The following is a 20737-nucleotide window of genomic DNA, read 5'->3' as shown; positions in this document are numbered from 1 at the left end:
ACGAAGGCAGTGGTAACATTGGCCTTGGGTATGGAGACAGGAATACCACTGAGAACTTATCAGCACCACAGACAAATCCTCACCACAAAGATGTTCCCTGCCTTGTTGTTTAGAACAGCCAGACCTCAGAGGCAGTGACAGGAGGCTCTCCAAACCCTAGCAAGCAGAATATCACCAGATATTACCCAAAAAAAATTTCTGGGGCTTCTGCCAATGCATACAGCACCACTGTGAGAATTTAAACAAGACGCCCCTTTCTCAAGTTGTTAAGCCCATCTGTCAAAGCTGTCACAATATCTTCAATTTGTCAGAGCAAGACTCTTAAGTTCCACCAACAAATATACAGCTATTTGATAACTCCGATGAGTTACCTTCATTCATTGTATAACCTGCCCGACTAGACACGGTGGTCTGATGTGTCCCAAGAAGGACATAAAATTGCACTCACAAGTCTGTATTCACAGAAAAGTATGGAACGAGATACATCAAAACATCCTGAAAGTTCTCTGTGCGTGGGAGAATGTCCACAGATTTCACATGTGGCGCTGCACATTAGCTATTCAATAAGTGTGGAGTCTGGGGCTCTGGAGTAGAACACCTAGAGAGGATCTACTCATGGAGGACTTGTAAGAAGTGATAAAGGTGGAGAATAACATCATCATGCAAGTGAGATGGATCTATGGGATGGACGGAAGGGACAGAACGGGAGTGTGGGACCAGAGACCCAATAGGGACCGGGCCGCAGTGCCTCACAGGACCCTTGTGGCTCTGTAATTGGTGATAACCATCATAGGCAATCCCTTAGTCCTCCTGGAGGAGAGATGGTCCAAACTGGCTCACTACCTCATGCCATCCATCCAAGTCACAGAGCAAAGCCAAAGAATTCCACTTTCAGTCCCACGGCTGAAACAGATGAGATGTTTCCAGATTTCAACAGCATCTATCGGCAGCCCTGCTGACCTTTCCCACACTGAGCCAGCTGAACTCTCGTGTGTGGCGTAGCGAGGAGGTGCCAAGAGCAATGGAGGCAGGTGCCTATTCTCTGATCTTCGAGAGCAGCCTAGTTAGAGAAGCGTGACAAATCCGCTCAAGCCTACTGGATTTCAGGAGCAGCAGATAAGAGTGGGCTGTTACCGGAGAAGGCATGACAGGGCAGAATCAGAGAATGGCATGCTCCCAAGTCAGTATAAGAGCACATGCCAGAGACCAGGGCAGACCTTGCCTAGACCACGCTCTGATATCCAATGGATACTCATTGACCTTCCTACTCATCTTCCATCTTCCAATCTGATTCCTTCATCATCATCTCTACCCGTCCACCCACCCCAGACCATCTACCCACCAATCTACCCACTCATCATCTGTCCATCCATCCATCCATCCATCCATCCACACATCCATCCATCCATCCATAAATACATACATACATACCTCCACTCATCCATCCATCCATTCATCCATGCTCCTGTCTGTGTAGTTCGAATAAGAATGACCCTATGGGCTCCAGTATTGGAACACTTGGTTCCCAGTTGGTGACACTGGGGAGGTCTGTGTGCTGCAGCCTTGTACCTTGTACACTTGCAGAAGTGTACACCACTGGGAGTGGCCTTTGAGATTATGCTATATCCCTACTTTCAGTTTGTTTTCTTCTTCAAGCTTATACTTGAAGATGTGATTTCTCAGGTTCCTGCTTCTGCCGCCATGCCTGATGCTTGCTGCCGTGTCTTTCTGCCATGGTGGACGCTTATTCCTCTGGAACCATAGGCCCAAATAAACACTTCCTTCTCTAAGTTGCCTAGGTCAGAAAATACCCAAGACACAGTCCTTTCTGTCTATGGCCCCACTAACCCACCAAAACTTCACAGAACCTTCTCTTCCCCAAGCCATGATCCACAACAGACATAGCTCAGTGAGATTAAAAACTAATAGAAATGTCAAAATTTCACACTCAGAAAACCTGCAAAAGTAGTCAAAGGCCATGAACCTTCCCAGTTCTTTCCAGTCTGTTCAGTACCCAAGCAGCTTGGAGCTGTGCGAGACCCTTGAGGAGGACGGCATGTTCTTACCGTTTTGAAGCATCAGATGCCCTGAAGAGAGACACTCATAGAGACAGGGCAGGCTGCAGAGAAAGGATGTGGAGAGGAAGGAGGAGCAGTTGGGGGTGAGGAAAGGCTGGCATTGGGTCACAGAGAACGGGAGGGAGTACTTAGGAGCATACAGACAGATGGTCGAGAGGTGGGAAATCTGGCCTGGGCTTGCAAACCAAAATTCTAGTATTAACGGGCAGCAGGTCCGGCGCAGAGCTCGGTGGCTGAGCACCCACAGAGCATGTGCAGGAGGTGCTGGGTTCTTCCCCAGCTCACGGGGAAAAGAAAACAAGGCTGAAGCTGCCTTCCCTTCAGTTAGATCCTGAACTGACAGTGAGCGAGCCCAGCATTGACACCAAACAGTAAGATAAGAGGTGCTGAAGGAGCATTTGGCGCAGAGCGGAACAGAAACACATACATGGAAGACCTACTGTGTGTCATACTGATCCAAGCGTTAGGTCAGAGGAGCCCAAATATGTCCATCATACACCCACTTCCCCGCGAAGAGTCCATTAGCTGAGTGCTGGCCACCGTAGGAACACCACCTGAACTAACTCAGTCAGTCAGTCATCCGAGAGGAGAGCCATTAAAAGCCTGATACGTAGACTGCACGATGCCCTCAGCCATTGTGTGATGTTGTAATGGAATATCACATGCTGGGTAATGTATGAAAAAAAACAGATGCGTTTCTCAAAGCTTTGGAGCCCGATGTCAAAATCACATCTATGAGGGTCATCACACTGCATCAGCCCGTGGCGGAGATCAGAAAGGCAAGAAAAGCTTCAGAGAAGGTCGGGGAACCAGGGGAGAATCATCCTGTACCTGCAAGCCTATTACCCTGACAACAGCGTTAACCGGTTCACACAAGCAGGGCCCCCAGGTCCTATTCATCTTTTCTGTCTTTGCTGCACATGAGAGGAGCCCAGAGCAAGCACTCCACACAGCAAGCCACACCCCTAGCCCCCCACCTGGGGGTCCCAGGCAAGGACTCTACCACCAAGTCTCACCCCTTAGCCTTTCACTGAAGGAGTTTAGGCAGGGTCTCTATCTCTGAGCCACACCCCAGCTCCTCGCTGGGGGATTCTAGGGTAGAGCTCTGTAACTGAGCCACACCTCCATCTCTACCTAGTTAGTTACCTCTCAATCCACTGAGGACAAAGCTTCTGAGGAGAAACTCTAGTTTGCACACTCAGTTGTAGCAGAAGACAAGGCACAGGAGACTCATCTGAAATCAGACAGCCAGTGGCCCTCAGAGGTGGGGTCTGGGACGTAGCCACTGCTAGACTCAAGCCTTCCACTCTGCCCTATGCTTCTGAGCAGCCAATGCTACTATTACCAAGGCCCAAACCGCGGGTTCCCACAAACACCTGCAGGCAAGGGACTGTTCTAGTCTTGCAGAAGAACCACTTGTGGACTAAGAGACTAGCCGGTGTGGTGGCTGGTGTCCTCTTAAACACTGACAGCTCTCAGCTGACTCTAGCTGAAACTTGATGCCCATGCATAGACTCAAAGAACACCCTGAATTCATTCATTCCTTGACTTAGAAATCACCCACTGATCACGTTAGCAGTGCTCCAAAAGGCAAAAGATAGCTCCACACCAGACTGGAAGTGTCCAGAATGTACATCACCATGGACAGATGAACTGTTGAACCAGCCCAGGATGTAGGAGAGCAGAGAAACAGAGTCCACTGCGACACACAACCAGAAACGGAGCTTAGAAACAGAGCACAGGCGCTGGGGAGACAGTGGTGCACCGGCTACAGAAAACCCAAGTTCAGTTCCCGACTTGCACATGGCAGCTTGTAGTTCAATTCAGAAGACTGACTGACTACCTTTGAGAGCCTAGGGCACAGAATGGACCACGAAGAGAAGTCATTACACTTCAGGAGTGCGGCTCACTGACACAAGGCCCTGGGATCCATCCCCATCACCCCCAAACAAAATGGGTAACACAGTAATATCAGGAGCTGTAATAACATGCACCCAGGCCCCCAGGTGATTACAAATAATTAGTATTAAACCTACCTTCAGATCGTGGAGTCCGGATCTTCTTACAATGGGATTGTCCAAGCCACCTGCGTAGTATTTTAGGTCCCTCCTGTGGCTCCTTGGACAAAGGAGCCAAGCCCTCACTGAGCAAACAAGAAGCCGGTGGCAGCAGGTGTGAGGGTAAAGTGTCTGCAGCTGGGTTGCCTTCTGCCCATCTCTATCTGCTTCAGCTCTGACCTTCCCTTTCAGCTCCCCTTCCCCCATCCAGTCTTCTCTCGATGAGGCTTCAGAGCAGCAAATGGGAACCTCATAGCCCTGCCCATGCCTGGGACGTCAAGGACAGGAAAGTGTACAGGTGAAGGACTCACACGGCTTGACTGGCCAGAATCTGCTCAATCTCACGGACCAGGCTCAGCTCAACATTGTTCCCGTTCCCTTGATTTAGGAGTTCGGGGAGGTGCTGAGGACGAAAGCCAGGACCTCACGCACAGAGCAAGTGATCTATCACTGGGCCACTTCCGGAAACTTAGATGAAAGTTTTTATGTCCATGTGATAGTCATTCATATAAAATGGACAGGCCCAAAGTGGAAAACCCACCCAGCGATGTGAGTGGTATTTCTCAGCAGGCTGACTAAGTGAGACCAGGTCATCCCAGGGGTCAGCCAGGGGTCAGCCAGGGGTCAGCCAGGGGTCAGCAGTGAGAGCAGCATCTCTGACCCAACCATCAAGCCCCTTTGAGAGCTAGTGGCACTCAGAAGCTGGGTAGGAAGATCACAAGTATGGGGCCTGGCTCACTGTGAGACCCTCTCTCACAATAAAAAAAAGAGGGTAAAGGGTGCCGCTCAGTGGGAGAGCGTGTGGCAAGCATGTGTTCCAAGTGCTGCCTGGGGCAGGGAGCAGGGTCAGAGAGTAGCTCAGTCAGCCAAGTGTCTACCTTGCTAGCATGAAGATGTTAGCTCAGTTCATGCCAAGCATGGTTGCATGTGCTGGTCACTCCAGCACTGGGGAGGTAGAAACAGAAAGATCCCAGGGCCCACTGGACACGCAGCCTGTCCTACTCAGAAAGTTCCAAGCCACAAAATGTCTACAGCTGCTTCATCCATGCATACATATGAATACATGCAAACACACACACACACACACACACACACACACACACTCACACTCACACACGTCAAAGGATGTGAGGCCCTGGGTTTAATCGCCAGCACCCTAAAATCACAGAAATGCATTTGTAGAGACCAACATCCTCATTTGTCCAGAACTGATGGGCACCTCAAAAACCCAGGGCAGATAACTGAGGGGCATAGTCTGCTGCCTTGTCCAACCCCCAAAAATATTCTTTGAGTTTTTCAGCCTCTTAGATAACCAGGGGAGACAAAGTTGGGAGTTTGGGGAGGCACACTCCACATACTCTGTTTTGTTTGGGTTTCTGATACAAGGCTGAGACTGCCTGCCCTCGAACCCATGATTCTCCTGATAGGCAGGGCTCCCACACCAGGAAAACTTCCAAATTCTAAGCCGAGATCTGAGCAGTGTTCTTCTGGTGGGTCTACAGTGAGCACCCAGGGATAGCCACAGAAACTGCTGGAGCCTTTGGACTCATTCTGAGCTGGTCTCCTGACCAGCTCTGAAGGACAGAACAAGGGGTGGGAGGGAGGCTCCAGGAAGCTAATTACACAGTTCAAACCCTCACCCTGTTACCCCTGAGGGAGGGACTGAGCAGAGGGAGGGACTGAGAAGTGGAAGGGAAGTAATTTTATCTTAGACCAAAGGGAATCGAAAAGTGGGCCAAACGGAGGTGAGGGGATTTTTTTTTGTTGTTGTTGTTTTGTTTTGTTTTGGGTTTTTTTTCCCCTTTCCCTGAAAGTTTCCAGAAAGAATCAAGGATGCCCGATGTTTGAGGGATATGTTAGAAACAGTAATGCTCTGCCTGACAAATTCACACAGGCTCATCTTGGGAACACAACACCAGGAAACCTACATGAAGCCCAAGATTAATATCTCAGCATTTGGGAGGCAGAGGCAGGAGAATAAAGAGTTTAAAGGCCAGCCTCAGCTACATGAAATCCTGTACACACACACACACACACACACACACACACACACACACACACACCCCAAAACTACTTACTGAAGACAGAATGGAATGGCCATGCCAACCATTTCTTCGGCAGCACCCCCTACCCCCTGCCCCAAGAGCCTCAGAAGATGCTAGCAGATGCGGCTTCCTCACAACCTAATGTGTGTGGAAACCGAGGCCTCAACACCAGAAATGCAGTGGCTCCAAGGAATCTAACACTCGGATGGTCTACTTATATGCCAAGGAATTTTCTGGTTATTGTCTTGTTCTCTTGAGGTTTCTGTTTGTCTGAGGCAGGGCCTCATGTAGTCCAGACTAGCTATGTAGCCCAGGATGACTTTGTAATTCTGATCCTCCTGCCTCCACCTCCTGGATGCTGGGATCACAGGTGCGCCCCAGTGCCTAGTTTCTACAATGCTGGGGATGGAGCCCAGGGCTTTGTGCGTGCTGGGTAAGCATCAGCTGAGCCACGTCCCCAGCTCCTGAAGGGTTTCTTCTCCCCTCTGTCCTCTTCAGGACTCATGGCCCCTTGCTCAATCTTGGAAATGCATGAGTGGGGCCATGTAAGCCCCCCTAGCGGTGACTTCACAGAAGAGGAAGTCCACACACATCCCTTCTATGAGCAACAGCAAGGGTATACACCTTCCATCTCCAAAGGCCCTCATTTCAAGCATCACTCAGGAGACCTTCCCTGCTCTAACAGCCTCGCTCACAGCCCCCAGCTCTGCTCTGAAAACCTGGATCGTGAAAATATCAGCATAAGGCCCAATCAGATGTTGCAGCAGAGAGCCTGTGGGCGCAGCCAGACCCTTCCTGCACTCACTCAACAAACGTTCAGATCTGTTGTAATGAAGATGATGGGGTGACGGAGCCCAACTGTTTGCTACTGCAGAAACAAGGACCCCCGTCTAGTGCGAGCACAGAGCTTCTGAGTATATCCTTAGTCGTGCCCAGCTATGGCGCTGAACCACTGTCCCTCCTTACAAAGCTCAGTGTCTGGTTTCTACCCTTGGTATGGAGCTCAGGATCTGGGGTCTGAGGGATAACGGACAGTGGGCGGTTCCCTGGGGCCACTCTGGAGGACAGTTTGGACATCTCGTCTCTTGCAAAATTAAGTCCGCTCCTATCAGGAGACCCACCCACTCCAACCCTGGGCCTTTACCAAAGAGAAATGAAATATATCTCCACAGTGTTCCCAATAAAACCTGGACACCGCCATTGCCGGCTGCTCTATTCATAATCACCCACACTGGAGAAATCCAAAATGTTCTTTAGCTGGGACCCAGGGGACAAACTGTAGCCATCCACTGAGTACTACTTAAAGGGAGAATCTTAAAGGGTGGGGTGGCACACACCTTTAATCCCAGCACTCGGGAGGCATAGGTAGGTGGATCTCTGCATTTGAGTCTAACCTGGGCTACACAGTGAGCAGTTTACCTAATGAGATGGGAATCCAGTGGGTGGGGTTCGGTATAAGCTAATGACCAGAGTGAAGCCAGCCTCTGAACTCTGTGCCGCCTGTCTCCCAGGACTGAAGTGCAAGAGATCAAGAAGGCAGGCAGATCAAGAGACTTCGCCTCAAAAAATCAAGAACTAGGGTTGTAGCTCAATGGTGGAGCTCTTGCCTACTGTGCAGGAGGTTCAGGGATTCCATCCGTAGCACTGAAGGAAAAAAGAAAAGAAAAGCTAGTGCATGATTCTATTTCTAGAACCTTCTAGAAAAAGAAAAAAGAACTCTAGAAAAGGAGATGAGGTCACAGGTCACAAGGGACTGGAGATGTGAGATGCTGACTCAGAAGAGGAACAGGGAATATTTTGGGGAGATGGAGCTGTTCTGTATGTCAAATGGGACAGTGGTTCCGTAGCCTACGCAGCTGTCAAAACTCACCAAACAATACACACAGAAGACAAAGCCTGTTACAAAGAGATCGCACCTCAGTAAACCTGCTTTCCAATCGGAAGGGAACAGACCACAGGATGTGCTAGGATGACCTGGAGACCCCAAGCAGAACCCTGAGAAGGCAGCAGAGGGTCCTCTAGGAGCACACTGGACGCAATCCCAACACTCTGAAGACAGAGGCCGCAGGGCCATGAGTTCAAAACCAACCTGAGCTACACAGTGAGACCTGTCTCTAAGAACAGAAGGGAGGAGGGGAAAGAGTGCCAAGTGGAAAGGCAGAATCTTGAGCCACATCCCAAGGCCAACGACAGAACAGAACCATCATTTTAATGAAAGAAACCTACAAACATAAGACCCAGAATCGCTACCAGACAGATAGCTTACAATGGAAGCATATCTTAACGAATTACCGATACCAGATAAACGGAGATCACTGAATCAGCCCTGCAGGCCCTGAATGAGCCCGTGTCAGCCATCACCCTTGACATCACTGGCACACACCACCCAGCACTACTGTTTGTTTAGTTACCCAGCATGACAAGCTGTCAACAGACCATACACTGCTGGACCAAGGTAGAACCGCAATTCAAATTCCCGATTACGGAACCCATTGTCTGTACGCCCTTTCTCCAGCCTCCTGCTCAGCCAGAAAACCCTAAACTGACACCACAGTTAAATCAGGACCCTTTGTCTCTGCAAGATTCCTAGCAGGGAGAGGAATGGAGGGGTAGGGGTGATGGAGGGGTAGGGGTGGGGTGGAGGGGTAGGGGTGAGGGGTGGAAGAGTGGGGTGATGGAGGGGTAGGGGTGGGGTGGAGGGGTAGGGGTGAGGGGTGGAAGAGTGGGGGTGATGGAGGGGTAGGGGTGAGGGGTGGAGGGGTGGGGTGGGGTGGAGGAGTAGGGGTGGGGTGGAGGAGTAGGAGTGGGGTGGAGGGGTAGGGGTAGGGGTGGAGGGGTGGGGGTGATGGAGGGGTAGGGGTGAGGGGTGGAGGGGTGGGGTGGGCTGGAGGGGTAGGGGTGGTGTGGAGGGGTAGGAGTGAGGGGTGGAAGAGTGGGGGTGATGGAGGGGTAGGGGTGGGGTGGAGGGGTAGGGGTGAGGGGTGGAAAAGTGGGGGTGATGGAGGGGTAGGGGTGGAGTGGAGGGGTAGGGGTGAGGGGTGGAAGAGTGGGGGTAATGGAGGGGTAGGGGTGGGGTGGAGGGGTAGGGGTGAGGGGTGGAAAAGTGGGGGTGATGGAGGGGTAGGGGTGAGGGGTGGAGGGGTGGGATGGGGTGGAGGAGTAGGAGTGGGGTGGAGGGGTAGGGGTAGGGGTGGAGGGGTGGGGTGGGCTGGAGGGGTAGGGGTGGTGTGGAGGGGTAGGAGTGAGGGGTGGAAGAGTGGGGGTGATGGAGGGGTAGGGGTGGGGTGGAGGGGTAGGGGTGAGGGGTGGAAAAGTGGGGGTGATGGAGGGGTAGGGGTGGAGTGGAGGGGTAGGGGTGAGGGGTGGAAGAGTGGGAGTGATGGAGGGGTAGGGGTGGGGTGGAGGGGTAGGAGTGGGGGATTGAGGGATAGGGATGAGGTGGAGGGGTGGGGTGGAGGGACAGAAGGGTGGGGGTGATGGAGGGGTAGGGGTGGGGTGGAGGGGTAGGGGTTGGGGATTGAGGAATAGGGATGGGGTGGAGGGGTGGGGTGGAGGGACAGAAGGGTGGGGGTGATGGAGGGGTAGGGGTGGGGTGGAGGGGTAGGGGTTGGGGATTGAGGAATAGGGATGGGGTGGAGGGGTGGGGTGGAAGGATGGAAGGGTGGGGGTGATGGAGGGGTAGGGGTGGGGTGGAGGGGTAGGGATGAGGAGGGCTGCATCAGCAGACCTTCATTAAACACATTGGTTTTTCTGCTTCACAACCTACCCTGATGCTTGCCAAGTTGGCTGTACAAGAGCTGGGGCTTGGGGTTCAGGAGCCCAGCATGCATAACATGCTGGTTCCCACCCCAGCACCTCAAAAGACCAGATAGACCCTGAGCCAGTTGGGCTTCCAGATGGGCAGACCTTCGGGTTCTCAGAGATTTTTAGGTGAGGGATCATACCTCTGTGGAATAAACTTCCCAGTGGCAAAACCAGGATAATTCTTACTTTCCAGATGGCTTCTCTGGAAACACCCAGCAAGTGGGTATAATAGAGAAAGAAACTCTATAGCTCAAAACACCTCTCCATCTCAGTAAAACTCTCTAGAACATTCTCTCCTTCAGGTCAGGCCAAGTGTTTGACCCTGTGCTGTTATAACTCTTGGGGGACCTATTACACTTCTCAGTTCTGGAGGAGAGCCAATTAGCCAGCGTCCACAGGCCCCAGATGCCATGGGGGCTCCAGGCTCCTCCTTCTTGAGTTTCTACAAACTTGGCCAATGTGTGAAGAGGCACACAAACCGGGGCATAAGGAGCACAGAAAGATGCACTGACATTTGACGAGCAGGTGGCATCCCGAGGGGACGATCTAGGAAAGTTGAGGTTCCTTTTATGCAGGCAACAGATCCTAGCTCTGCAGGGGCCATCACAGCCCCTCTTCTCTGCCTTCTAGTCAGTCTTCTGGTGAATGAACCACGAGAGAAGGTGTACGCCACTCAGGGCAGCTTGCTGAGAGAGGAGCAGGGGGTATAGACCGTACCCGGAGTTTCTTACCCGGATGCAAGGACACCTCTTCTCGAGGCTGACCTACTGGGAGACAGTGAGGATGAAACCGCGGTGGCCAACTGCTCCAAAGTGGAGAGAAAGCAAGTTCCACCCTTAGCAGCCGTGCGCACTGGAACATTCAGGTGGAAGGAAGGTTCCCAGGCCACAGTCAACTCCACAGCCCTGTAACTCCTCCCCCTCCACAGCCACGTTTCATATGGCCCCATGACCCTCGGTAGACTGATCTCTAAAAGCATGCCCTGCTTCACACATTAGAAACTGGTGGGGTCAGGCCACTCCAAGACCAGCTCTGGGGAAACAACAGAAAGCATAGAAGAGAACACCCCTAAAGGCCCATGATAAACATCCGAGAGGCCACCACACAGTAACATTCTAGATGCACTTACAGCATGAGAAAACATCTTAAAGGTACCCATGGAGCGGTTAGGTACAAAAGAACACTGCTCCAGTCCCGTTTACATGAGGCTTAAAAGGAGGTTAGAAGGTCAGACGATCTGGTTCGGGTGTGACCAGGAGGAAGGGAATTCAGAGGTCCTTTGGCCTGAAGGCTGCACATTCATCAGTGGTGCCAGACTCAACTCTTATGCTTGCCCGTACACATCTTAGACCTTATTCTAAAACTTTCTGAATGTATTTCAGCTGCTAAAGTGCTTGCCGAGCACGCGGGAGACCCTGGTTCCAGCCCCAGCACAGAGTAAAGCTGGTGTCGTGACTCACATTCTACCCTGCCACAAAGAGAGTCTGAGGCCAGCCTGGGCTACATGACACCCTGTCTTCACCCCTCCCCAAAAAAGTTACTTATTGTTTTCAGTGCCAATAGCATTTGGATTTTTTTTTTCTTATTTAAAGTCTGTGTTCTGTGTGGTGGTGTCTTGACTCCCAGGCAAATCTACCTTCTCTCCTCCCACTGGCCTGAATTTCTTGATGCAACAGCCTCAGGTCTTCCGTTCCTCCCTCCCCAGCCCTCCCAGCTCCCTGCATGATGACCTGGCTTGGAGACCGCTGGGTCTGGGATGGGAAGCGCTCCCTTCTGGAGTGGGGCTGTATAACAGTGTTTGATTCTTCAGGACAAAAAGGGAACAGAGGCTCTGCAGAGAGGGCGGGAAACTGAACATACTCATTCCAAAGCTACCCAGTGCAAGTGATGCCTTAACTAGCTAAGAAACTAGATTGGGGTGCTCTCATGGTGCCCAGGGCTCAGCCCAAATATGCCTCTTGTGAGTTACCATCACCTATAACTCACTGAACTGCAGCATCCGGGATGAACAGGGGTGAGCTGAGGACAACTGAGGGGCTCCCCAACTCTTCTGCTTCCTCTCTTAAGGCTACAAAAACAGGGAAAGCCACCTCAACAAGAAACCCCATCCGTCCAGTGACTGCTTCCCCAAGACGGCAACCCCTCGAGCCATCTGAAGTTGTGTTCTGAGCCCGTGACATCCTCCAAACCCAACTACTCTTTCCAGTATCTGTACTAAAGTCACATGTCCTCTGAGCATGGCACAGGGCTGGAATGTTTGGGAGGGCACATGGCCAGCCTTCAGGACCAACCTTTGCAAGGAGGAATTCAGGGGCAAACTTCTGGCACCTTTCTCTGAAACACCAATAACACTGTGGTTAAGGAGATATTCCTCAAAAAAAAAAAAGGCCTTCTACTACATAAATCTTAATTTTCACCAGCTTCCAAGTAAACCATGTACTCCAAAAACCTCCTGCTCTCTTGATATAATTTCACAGCCCCAGGAACCGACCATCTGGAGCCCCCAGAAGTGAATGCACCTATCCCTGCTCTGAGCTGGAGCTCCAAGAGCCCAGCTCTGCCTGAAATGGAGTGGCCCCACCCATTACAGGAGAGCTACAGACCCCTTGCAATCTCTCAAGACCTGACCAGCTCAGATAATCTTGGCCCTCAACAGACTGGAGCCTAAAAAGCCAAGAGGCACATTTGGGCATGGCAGGGTGGCCAGCCAGCCTGGGGAGCAGGGTGTGTCCCCCCCCCCACACCAGGAATCTGGGTCATGCTTAGATGGCAGAGAAACCTCGACTCTACCCACCCGCGCCTGCCTGCATCTCCCCAGATGCTAAGCAAGTCCTCTTCCAGGTTTATGGGAAGCAAATGAGGACTTCATGGAATCAGGGGCACTGTGTGTGCAATCAGTCTCAGCAGAGGAAAAAGACGGCTCTTTGCCATTTTCCTCTAGGCCTGTCATGGCAGGGAGATTGCCTACCTGCCCAAGATGTCCATATGGAAGCTGTGTTCCTTTCCAGCTCCCCAGGGTATGAGAAGCTAAACCCAAGTCCACAAGAAGCCCTTCAAAGGGTCCCCACTTCTTTTCCTTCCTTCAGCCTTTCCTCAGACTGAAACAACCCACCTCAAGCCTTCCCGGGCCATGGGCCTCACCAGGTAGATGGCATTATGTTTCTTTCCACCCCAAAAGATAATGCTGAAGGGGTTTTGATCTGTGACAGGAGGGAATGGAAGTTGAACACAGGGGTTCTGAAGAAATGTCCCTCAAACCACTAAAAAAGATGGTCCTCAGATGCAGCTGGTGGCCCACCCAGAGCCACTAGCTGAGGGATGGCTTCTCCACTGCCAGGCCACATGGTATCCCATACCCTAGGCCTGAGGATCCCACCTTGGGTAGAAGGCCATGGTTGAACGATCGGGGTACTATTCTGAAGGATTTGAGGGGGACATGTATGGGCTCTCCTACCCTGTAAGCCAAATCGTCCAGGCACAGGCCCAGCTAGGGCTCCATCGGAAGTCAGACCCCATCAGAAGAGCCCCCATCAGTGTCCCCGCGCGACCCAGGATCCAGACCTTCGGTCCTCACAAGGAACCACTCACTCCCCGAGTCCCAAGACTCCTAACTACTCGCAGGCTCACCCTGCAGCTGCAGCCCAGCAGGCCTGGAGGCTGCCTCCCTCCGCTACGGAGTCCCCATCTCTCGCCCCTAGCCGCCGAGAAGCCCCCCAGCTCCCATCAGCCCCCAGGTCTCTCTCCCAGCCCCGCAGAGGGAGAAGGAGGAGGAAGAAGAAGAAGAGGAGGAGGAAGAGGAGGAGGAGGAGGGGAGGCGCAGCCGCCCGGGCTGGGGCAAAAGGATATGGCCATTCCGTGATCTTTTTGGCGTATTTTCTCACCACGTTGTCTTCACTGAAGAGGAACAGGGAGCGGTTGACCGTGAGGCAGTTCTGGCGGACAGGGATGGGGTTGTAGAGGGCCATGGTCCGCGCTCTCTGCGCCATCGACTGCTTGTACATCCTCTGCGCTCCGGGCTGCCCGCCCTGCCGGCTGCCCCCGGCTCCTCGGCCGCCCGCGGCGCCCACGACCACCCCGGCGGCCGGCCCTGAGCCTCCTCCGCCTGCGCCGTAGCGGCCCGGCATCTCGTCTCCAAAGCGGGCCATTCTGCAAAGAGCAAAGGGCCTCGGGTTACGCGGCGGCTGCTGTTGCTGCGGCGAGCGCTGCGGAAGCCACGGCCACCGCCACCACCACCACCACCACCACCGCCGCCGCTGCTCAGGCTGGCCGGGCTGTGGGGACGGCGGCTGCACCTGCGACTGCGGAGACGCTCCACGGCCCAGCCCATCGGGCGGCGGCGCCCGGCCTCGGCTCGGGGGGCTCACGAGCGGGACGGCCCGGCCGAGCCGGGGAGCGCGGCTCGGGACATGCCGGCAGAGGCGGTGACCCCGGGCGGGAGGAGGGGTGCGGGGGAGGGCGCGGGGGCGGGGCGCGGGGGAGGGGCGCGGCAAAAATAACCGGGGACGCGATCCAGGCGATCCCCGGCCACCCACTCCGGAGAAGAAGAAGAAAAAAATATTTTTCAGTTAAAAAAAAATCAGTTAAAAAAATAGTGTAAAAAGATCAGTTTTTTAAAAAGCAACGCTCCAATGCACACCCCCTTTAAAACGCGAAGTCTAAACGAAGGACGTCCCCCCTCCCTGGGACGCAGCGACTAGCTTCAAATTCCTCCGAGGTCCTGGTCAGCTTGGCATCTTGCTAAAGGCGTGGACTCGGCCCATTAGTAAAAAAAATAATAATAATAAAATAAAAACAAGAAAAAAAATTAACAAAAACCCCAAACCAGGTCTTTGCTATAGGAGGAGGGTGGCAACGAAGGATTTGTCCGTCTGTTTGCTGACTTTTCTAGACCTGGAAAGAATAGAAAATTCCTGAAAACGCTGCAGCCCCTCCCCCAAATCCAACCCGACTGGAGAGCGGGGGGCGGAGGAGCGGGGCGCAGGGGCGCGGCGGGACTCGGAGGCGTCAGGGAGCCGCTGGTCCCCGGCTTTGAAAAAAGCCGATCTGTTTTCCTCCTGATTCAGCAGTCGCCGGCTCCTCTGCGCGCGGAAGCGTGTGTGCGCGCAGCCAGGCGCGGCGCAGCCTCGGCCGGGGGGAAATTGCAGCAGCGCAGTCTTGAAAATTCCCCACGGGGGGAAGGAGGCGAGAGAGCGAGCGAACCAGCGAGGGAGGGCGGTGCGCGCCGCTCGGCAGCGGCTCGGGCTGCGGCAGAGCCTGGCAGCATCCCACCCCCGGGCGCCTCCCTCCCTTCCCCCAGCTCCGCTGAAAGAAGAGGTGCGGGGTGCGAGGAGGGAGCTGCCCGGCCGGGAACCGGGGCTAGATCGCGGCCCTGCGCCCTAGAGCAAGACCCACCCGGCGACACGTGCAACCAATCACCGGCGCGGGAGCAGGCGCGGCCAAGCGCGCAGGGGGAAGTCGGGACAGAGTCCTCCCGCACAGGAGACCTTGCCTACCACCCGAAGTCCACGTCGCTGCCTAGAACGAGGCGTGCCCAGCAGGAGGGAAGAAACTTAAAAGACCAGAGGGTTTGGTCTGGAGATTTGGTGCGGGTGGCCATCGCTGAACAAATGTGGGTCTGTTGAGCAGAAGACAGTTTTTCCCGAGCTAAAAGGACGGTTTGGGGCACTTCTAGGAAGGCTGTTGGTCCCAGGGAGCCAATTCAAGCTAATGTTCAGGAGATCCTGGTGGCAGCACCCGTGAGCTTTCAGGAGCAGACCGCCAGGGGGGTCTGCTGGCCTAGGTCGGCTTGGCCCCTGCCCTACTAGGCACTTTTTTTTTCTTCCTCTATTTGGAAACTCCATAAACACAGAGATAACTATATAAATCAAATGAACAAGTTGAGGAATTGCTGTGAATGAACCCTCCTAGAAGCCAGCTCCCCAGAAACCAGCCCACAGGCCTACACAGGGGGCAGCGCCAGTATTACTTCTGCTTGAGCATTCCGCTAATTCTTTTAGCTTTATTTATGACCTTGGCATGCCTTCCTCTGCAGGAGTTATGTTTTGCTTCTTTTGATCCCATAACAGTGTCATTCTGCAGAACCTGTGGGTGATACATTTTCTTTGCTGTATAATACTCTATGAAGAACCTTCTACAATTTGCTTGCCCACTTTCTTTTTCTTTTCTTTCTTTCTTTCTTTTTTAGTGGGCATCTGGGTTCTTTCTATTTGGGGCCACAGTATCGCCTTGCCTGAGGAGCTTGTGGAGTTCTAGTCACGAAGTAGCTTCAGGTTCATAGGATGGGAAACATCATCTAAGGTAGATGAGCCAAGAAATCGTTTTAGGGAGCTAGAAAGGTGGCTGAGGAGGCAGGGTGTAAGCTGCTCTTTCAAAGGACCTTAGTTGGATTCCCAGCACCCACATGGTGGCTTACAACCAACTATAACACCAGTTCCAGGCAATCCAACACCATCTTCTGGCTTCCATGGGCACCGGGTGGGCACGTGGTGCACAGGAATGCATTCAAACCAAACATACATATCAAATGAAATGATAAAGTTTTAAAGGGGAGGAATGGATTTCAAAGACCAGCAAGATGGCTCACTGGGTAAAAGGGCTTGCCGCATGAATTGGATTCCCAAAACCCATAGGATGGAAGAAACCCAACTCTCACAAGATGTGCTCTGACCTCCATACACATATACATAATTAAAAATAAAGTTTAAAAATTTTAATAATAAAGGAACTTTTTAAGATAAGTGCAGGCCTGTCATCAGAGGCTGAGGAAAGGGGATTGTGATTTATTATGAATTTCATCAACTCTAAATGTGCGTAGACTGGAAAGCCGAGTGTGAAAGGAGGAGAGGGAGAGCTAAGGAGGCAAATCTTCAGTTAGTTAAAACCTGCTTGGCCTCCACACAGTATCTGAGCTCATTTGGAACATTCCAGAATGGTGTTATGTCTGTATATAAATTCCTAATACTGTGCATTTTAAGTTTTTCTAATTTGTCAAAACAAGCCAGGTATAGTAGTATCCACCTGTCACTCAAGAGACAGAGGCAGGAGGATAATTCTAAGTTCAGGGACAGTCTGGGCTCCAGGGTACACTTTAGGCTAGTCAAATCTTGCCTCAAATACAAAGCATATAAATAAATCACAATGAAGAATTTCATAGAGCAGGCGTGGCGTAAGTGATTAAAACACACAGGGGCAGAGCTGTGTGAGGGACCTCAGGCACTCACAGCATGATGTCGGTCATATCTGACCCTGTTCCCTTCTCCCTGTCTCAAAGGCCAATAGCATAAAACAAGGCGCTGTTGCCTAAGAGGATTAGCAATCAGCCCAGGAGACCTGCACCTAGCTGGGCTTCCCCAGAGAGTTGTTAAGATTCACCTCCCCCTGCGGGATTTCTGAAGCCCCTTGAGCTGCTTAGACCAGAGAGGATCTGGAGGATGATGGAGTCCCAGGATAATTCCACAGAATCTCCAGAGTGGCCCCATTTATGTGTATGTATGTATATGTGCACATACATACAGACAGTCAAGCACATGTATGCAAAAGCACATGGAGGCCAGAGGACAGCTTTAGATATAGTTCCTCAGGTGCCATCCACTGTTTTAATTAAAGAATTAACTGATGATTGATGGAAGTGATCGATTGGTTGGTTGACTTACTGGAGGACGCAGGCTGGCATCAGGTTTTGTTTGGTTCTGATTATTCTCCTCGGTTCCTCACTGGCCTGCAGTTTGCCAAATAGACAAGGCTGGCTGGTGGGTGAACCTGAGATACCTTCCAGTCTCTGCCTGCCCAGCCTTGGGAGGACATTACTAGCTGAGCCACTTCCCGAGCCCAGAAGCCCACACATAAACACTGAGACCAGGAAAAGCTGGAAAATTCACCCAAGTCCCTGCCGTGAGTCTAAAACCTCTGCATAGAGGACAGTGTGATGTGCATTTCAGAAAACAGGGAATGTCTGTCAGTGCTAAAGATCTGAAGAGTCTCAGAGCAGTGGCTCACTCTGCACGGATCTGGATCTTTTATTTATTATCGTCGTTGGTGTGTAAGCACTGGCAGATAATTTTGCGATGTTAGTTCGCTCATCCCACCTTCACATGGATGCCAGGGATAGAAGGTGGGTCACATCGATCTCACAGCAAGAACCCTTCCCTACTGAGCCATCCTGCTGACCCTTCTGGGTTGTGAGTCTAAGAAGAAAGGGGACATGAGTCCGTGGAAGGACATGTCCCGGGGCGCCGTCTGTGTAATGGGCGTGTACCTGCGGAGATGCATGTTTGGAAGTCAGAGCAAAACTTAACTGAAATCGGTTTTCTCCTTTTACCACATGGTTTCTGGGAAACAAACTCAAACACTCAGGTGTGTGCAGCGTCTTTCCCAACTGAGCCCTCTTGTCAACTCGGTTACGTGTGATTTCTATTCTAAAAAAAGTTCAAATCTGAGCAGAAGTTTGCTGTCATTTGGGACGGTGAGGTGGCCACCACATTGGTGGTAAAGAAATGACTGGTCTAGAGGGAACTTTTGGAAGCACCTCTCTGTGGACGACAATTACACAAATGTGTTTATCTGGCAAAATTTGTTCATTTAAAACAAAAACAAAAACCTTTGGACTAGTGAGATGCTTCATCAGCAAAGGCACTTAGCCTGCAAAACTCATGTTACTGCTTGAGTCAGATCCCCGGGATCTTCCACATAAGGATGGAAGGAGAGAAGCCACTTCTCAAATTCTTCTCTGGCCTCCCATATGTAGCATGCTGTGTACATATCATGCACCTGTATCATACATGCACAGAAACTATAAGTTAACAATAAAATAACAACGCTCTCTTATTTTGATTTGGGGTCTCATGTAGCCCAGACTATCCTTAAACTCTCTCCTGTCTCAGCCTCTTCTCTATGGGACTTAGAGACTCAAGGCAGCATGCTTGGGCTCTTTGAATTCTTCCATGTTTTATTTACTTTTCTTGAGACAGGGCCTCATGTATCCTAGGCTGGCCCTAAACTCATGTAGTTAAGGATGGCCTTAAGTTTCTGATGATCCTGTGTCCACCTCCTGAGTGCTGAGGTTACAGGTATGTGCTGCCAAGCCCAGCTCTTAGGGTGGAACCCGGAGCTTCATGCATACTACAGAAGTGTCCTATCAGCTGGTTCCTGCTCCCAGCCTGTTGCTTAATAATTTAATTGAGCTTCATATGGTGAGTATATGCAGTGGTGTGTGTGTGTGTGTGTGTGTGTGTGTATAAGATTGATTTCTAGAAATTTTTTTTTTTTTTTTTGTATCTCTGCAGGGTTCTGGGTGCTGAATCTGCTGGGTGCAGCCAGCACTATTTCTTACGGTCATTTGTAGGGCTTCTCCTCTTCAACTCTGACCAAGAAGCCTCATCACTAACCTCAGCCTTCCTCCATGGTAAAAAACCGAACTGTCCCCCAGGGCTCTTGCCCACCCACAGCAGATAAACAGGCTGCATGTGTTGCACTGTTTTAATGTCTACGTGCCAGGCTGGGAAGTAGTTTAATTAGTAGAGTGCTTGCCTAACACACACAAGCTCCTTGGGTCTATTCTCAGCACTGCATAGACCCAGTGTAGTAGTGCACACATGTAATGCCAGCGCTCAGGAGACAGAAGCAAGAGGAACAGACACTCGAGGCCAGTCTGGTCTAAGACTATGCCTACAAAAAAACAACAGAAAAAAAACAAAACAAGCAATCAAACAACAACAACAAAAACAAGTTCTCAGCCCTAATTCATGTGTGTGTCCACATTCATGTTCATGTTAGTGTAAGTGTACATGGACTTGTGTGTGCATCCATGTTCATGTATGTTTGGGTGCACATGTGTGTGTCCTTGTTCATGTATGTGTGGTATACATGCATGTGTGTCCATGTATGTGTGTGCGCATGTGTGTGCATGTGTGCATGTATGTTGTGTGTGCCAGAGAAGCTATAGCTTTTATTTTTTAATGTTGATTTTCATAGCATCTCTTACTGGCCTGGACCTCACTCAGAAGCCAGCAAGCCTCAGGGGTTCTCCTTGACTCCACCTCCCCAGAACTGAGATTAGCAGTGCACACTACCATACACTCAGCTTTTTACATGGGTTCTGGGGATTGAACTCCAGTACTCATGCTTGGGCAGCAAGCCCTTTACTGTCTCTTGGCATCTCCTCAGCCCTAATTGCCCTTCTGCAGATCCCCTAGAGGTTGATACCAGCTCCTCTCTCTCCATAATCTTTTCTATTTTTTTCTATGTTCATTTTTGTTTGCTTTGGGATGAGGTTTCACTGTGTCACCCTGGTGGCCTGGAACTCTCTGTGTGTAACCCACTGGTCTTGAGATCACAGAGATCTGCCTGCTGCTGCACCAGAATCTGAGATCAAAAGTGTGTGTACCATGCCCTACAAAATCTTATTGTGCGATAACTCGTTTCCACAGAGAATTAGCTCATTCACCCTACAGAGTGATGTGTCCTGTCTGCATTACCACCAAGCATTGATTTTGCAGATAAGGAGACAGACACTCATTAAGACAAAGGAATTAATTTCTCATAGATTCTCAAGTGGCCTTTAATAACAACAGTGACTAATGTTAACCAGGGAAAAAGATTTGGACTCTCACTAGCCTCCTAGCCAGAATTTAACAGCATGTCACCAGAAGCCCCAGCCAAGGGGTCATTTGTCAGGTGATGGCTGTCTGTGGCTGTTGTGTGACTGAATAGAGCAGAAAAATGACTTTTCCCATGAGAAAGGCCAGATCACGTTCCC

At 51.4% G+C, this 20737-nt stretch overlaps 1 protein-coding gene across 1 annotated transcript in view; it reads right to left on the bottom strand.

The window, feature by feature from the left end:
- The window catches only part of CACNA1A (calcium voltage-gated channel subunit alpha1 A), a gene marked incomplete at its 3' end in the record, with an annotated part of 212417 nt that extends 198287 nt beyond the window's left edge, over nt 1–14130 (bottom strand). The window contains exon 1 of the mRNA XM_080936643.1: nt 13831–14130. Within this exon, the coding sequence (XP_080792769.1) occupies nt 13831–14129 (299 nt within the window). The 5' untranslated portion in view covers nt 14130. The remainder of the gene's footprint in view (nt 1–13830) is intronic.
- Between the last annotated feature and the right edge of the window lie 6607 nt (nt 14131–20737).

This window comes from Micromys minutus, assembly GCF_963924665.1.
Source record: "Micromys minutus genome assembly, chromosome: 24".
Taxonomy (NCBI): Eukaryota; Metazoa; Chordata; class Mammalia; order Rodentia; family Muridae; genus Micromys; species Micromys minutus.
The sequence above is the reverse complement of the archived record's forward strand: the minus strand, read 5'-3'. Positions and strand labels throughout refer to the sequence as shown.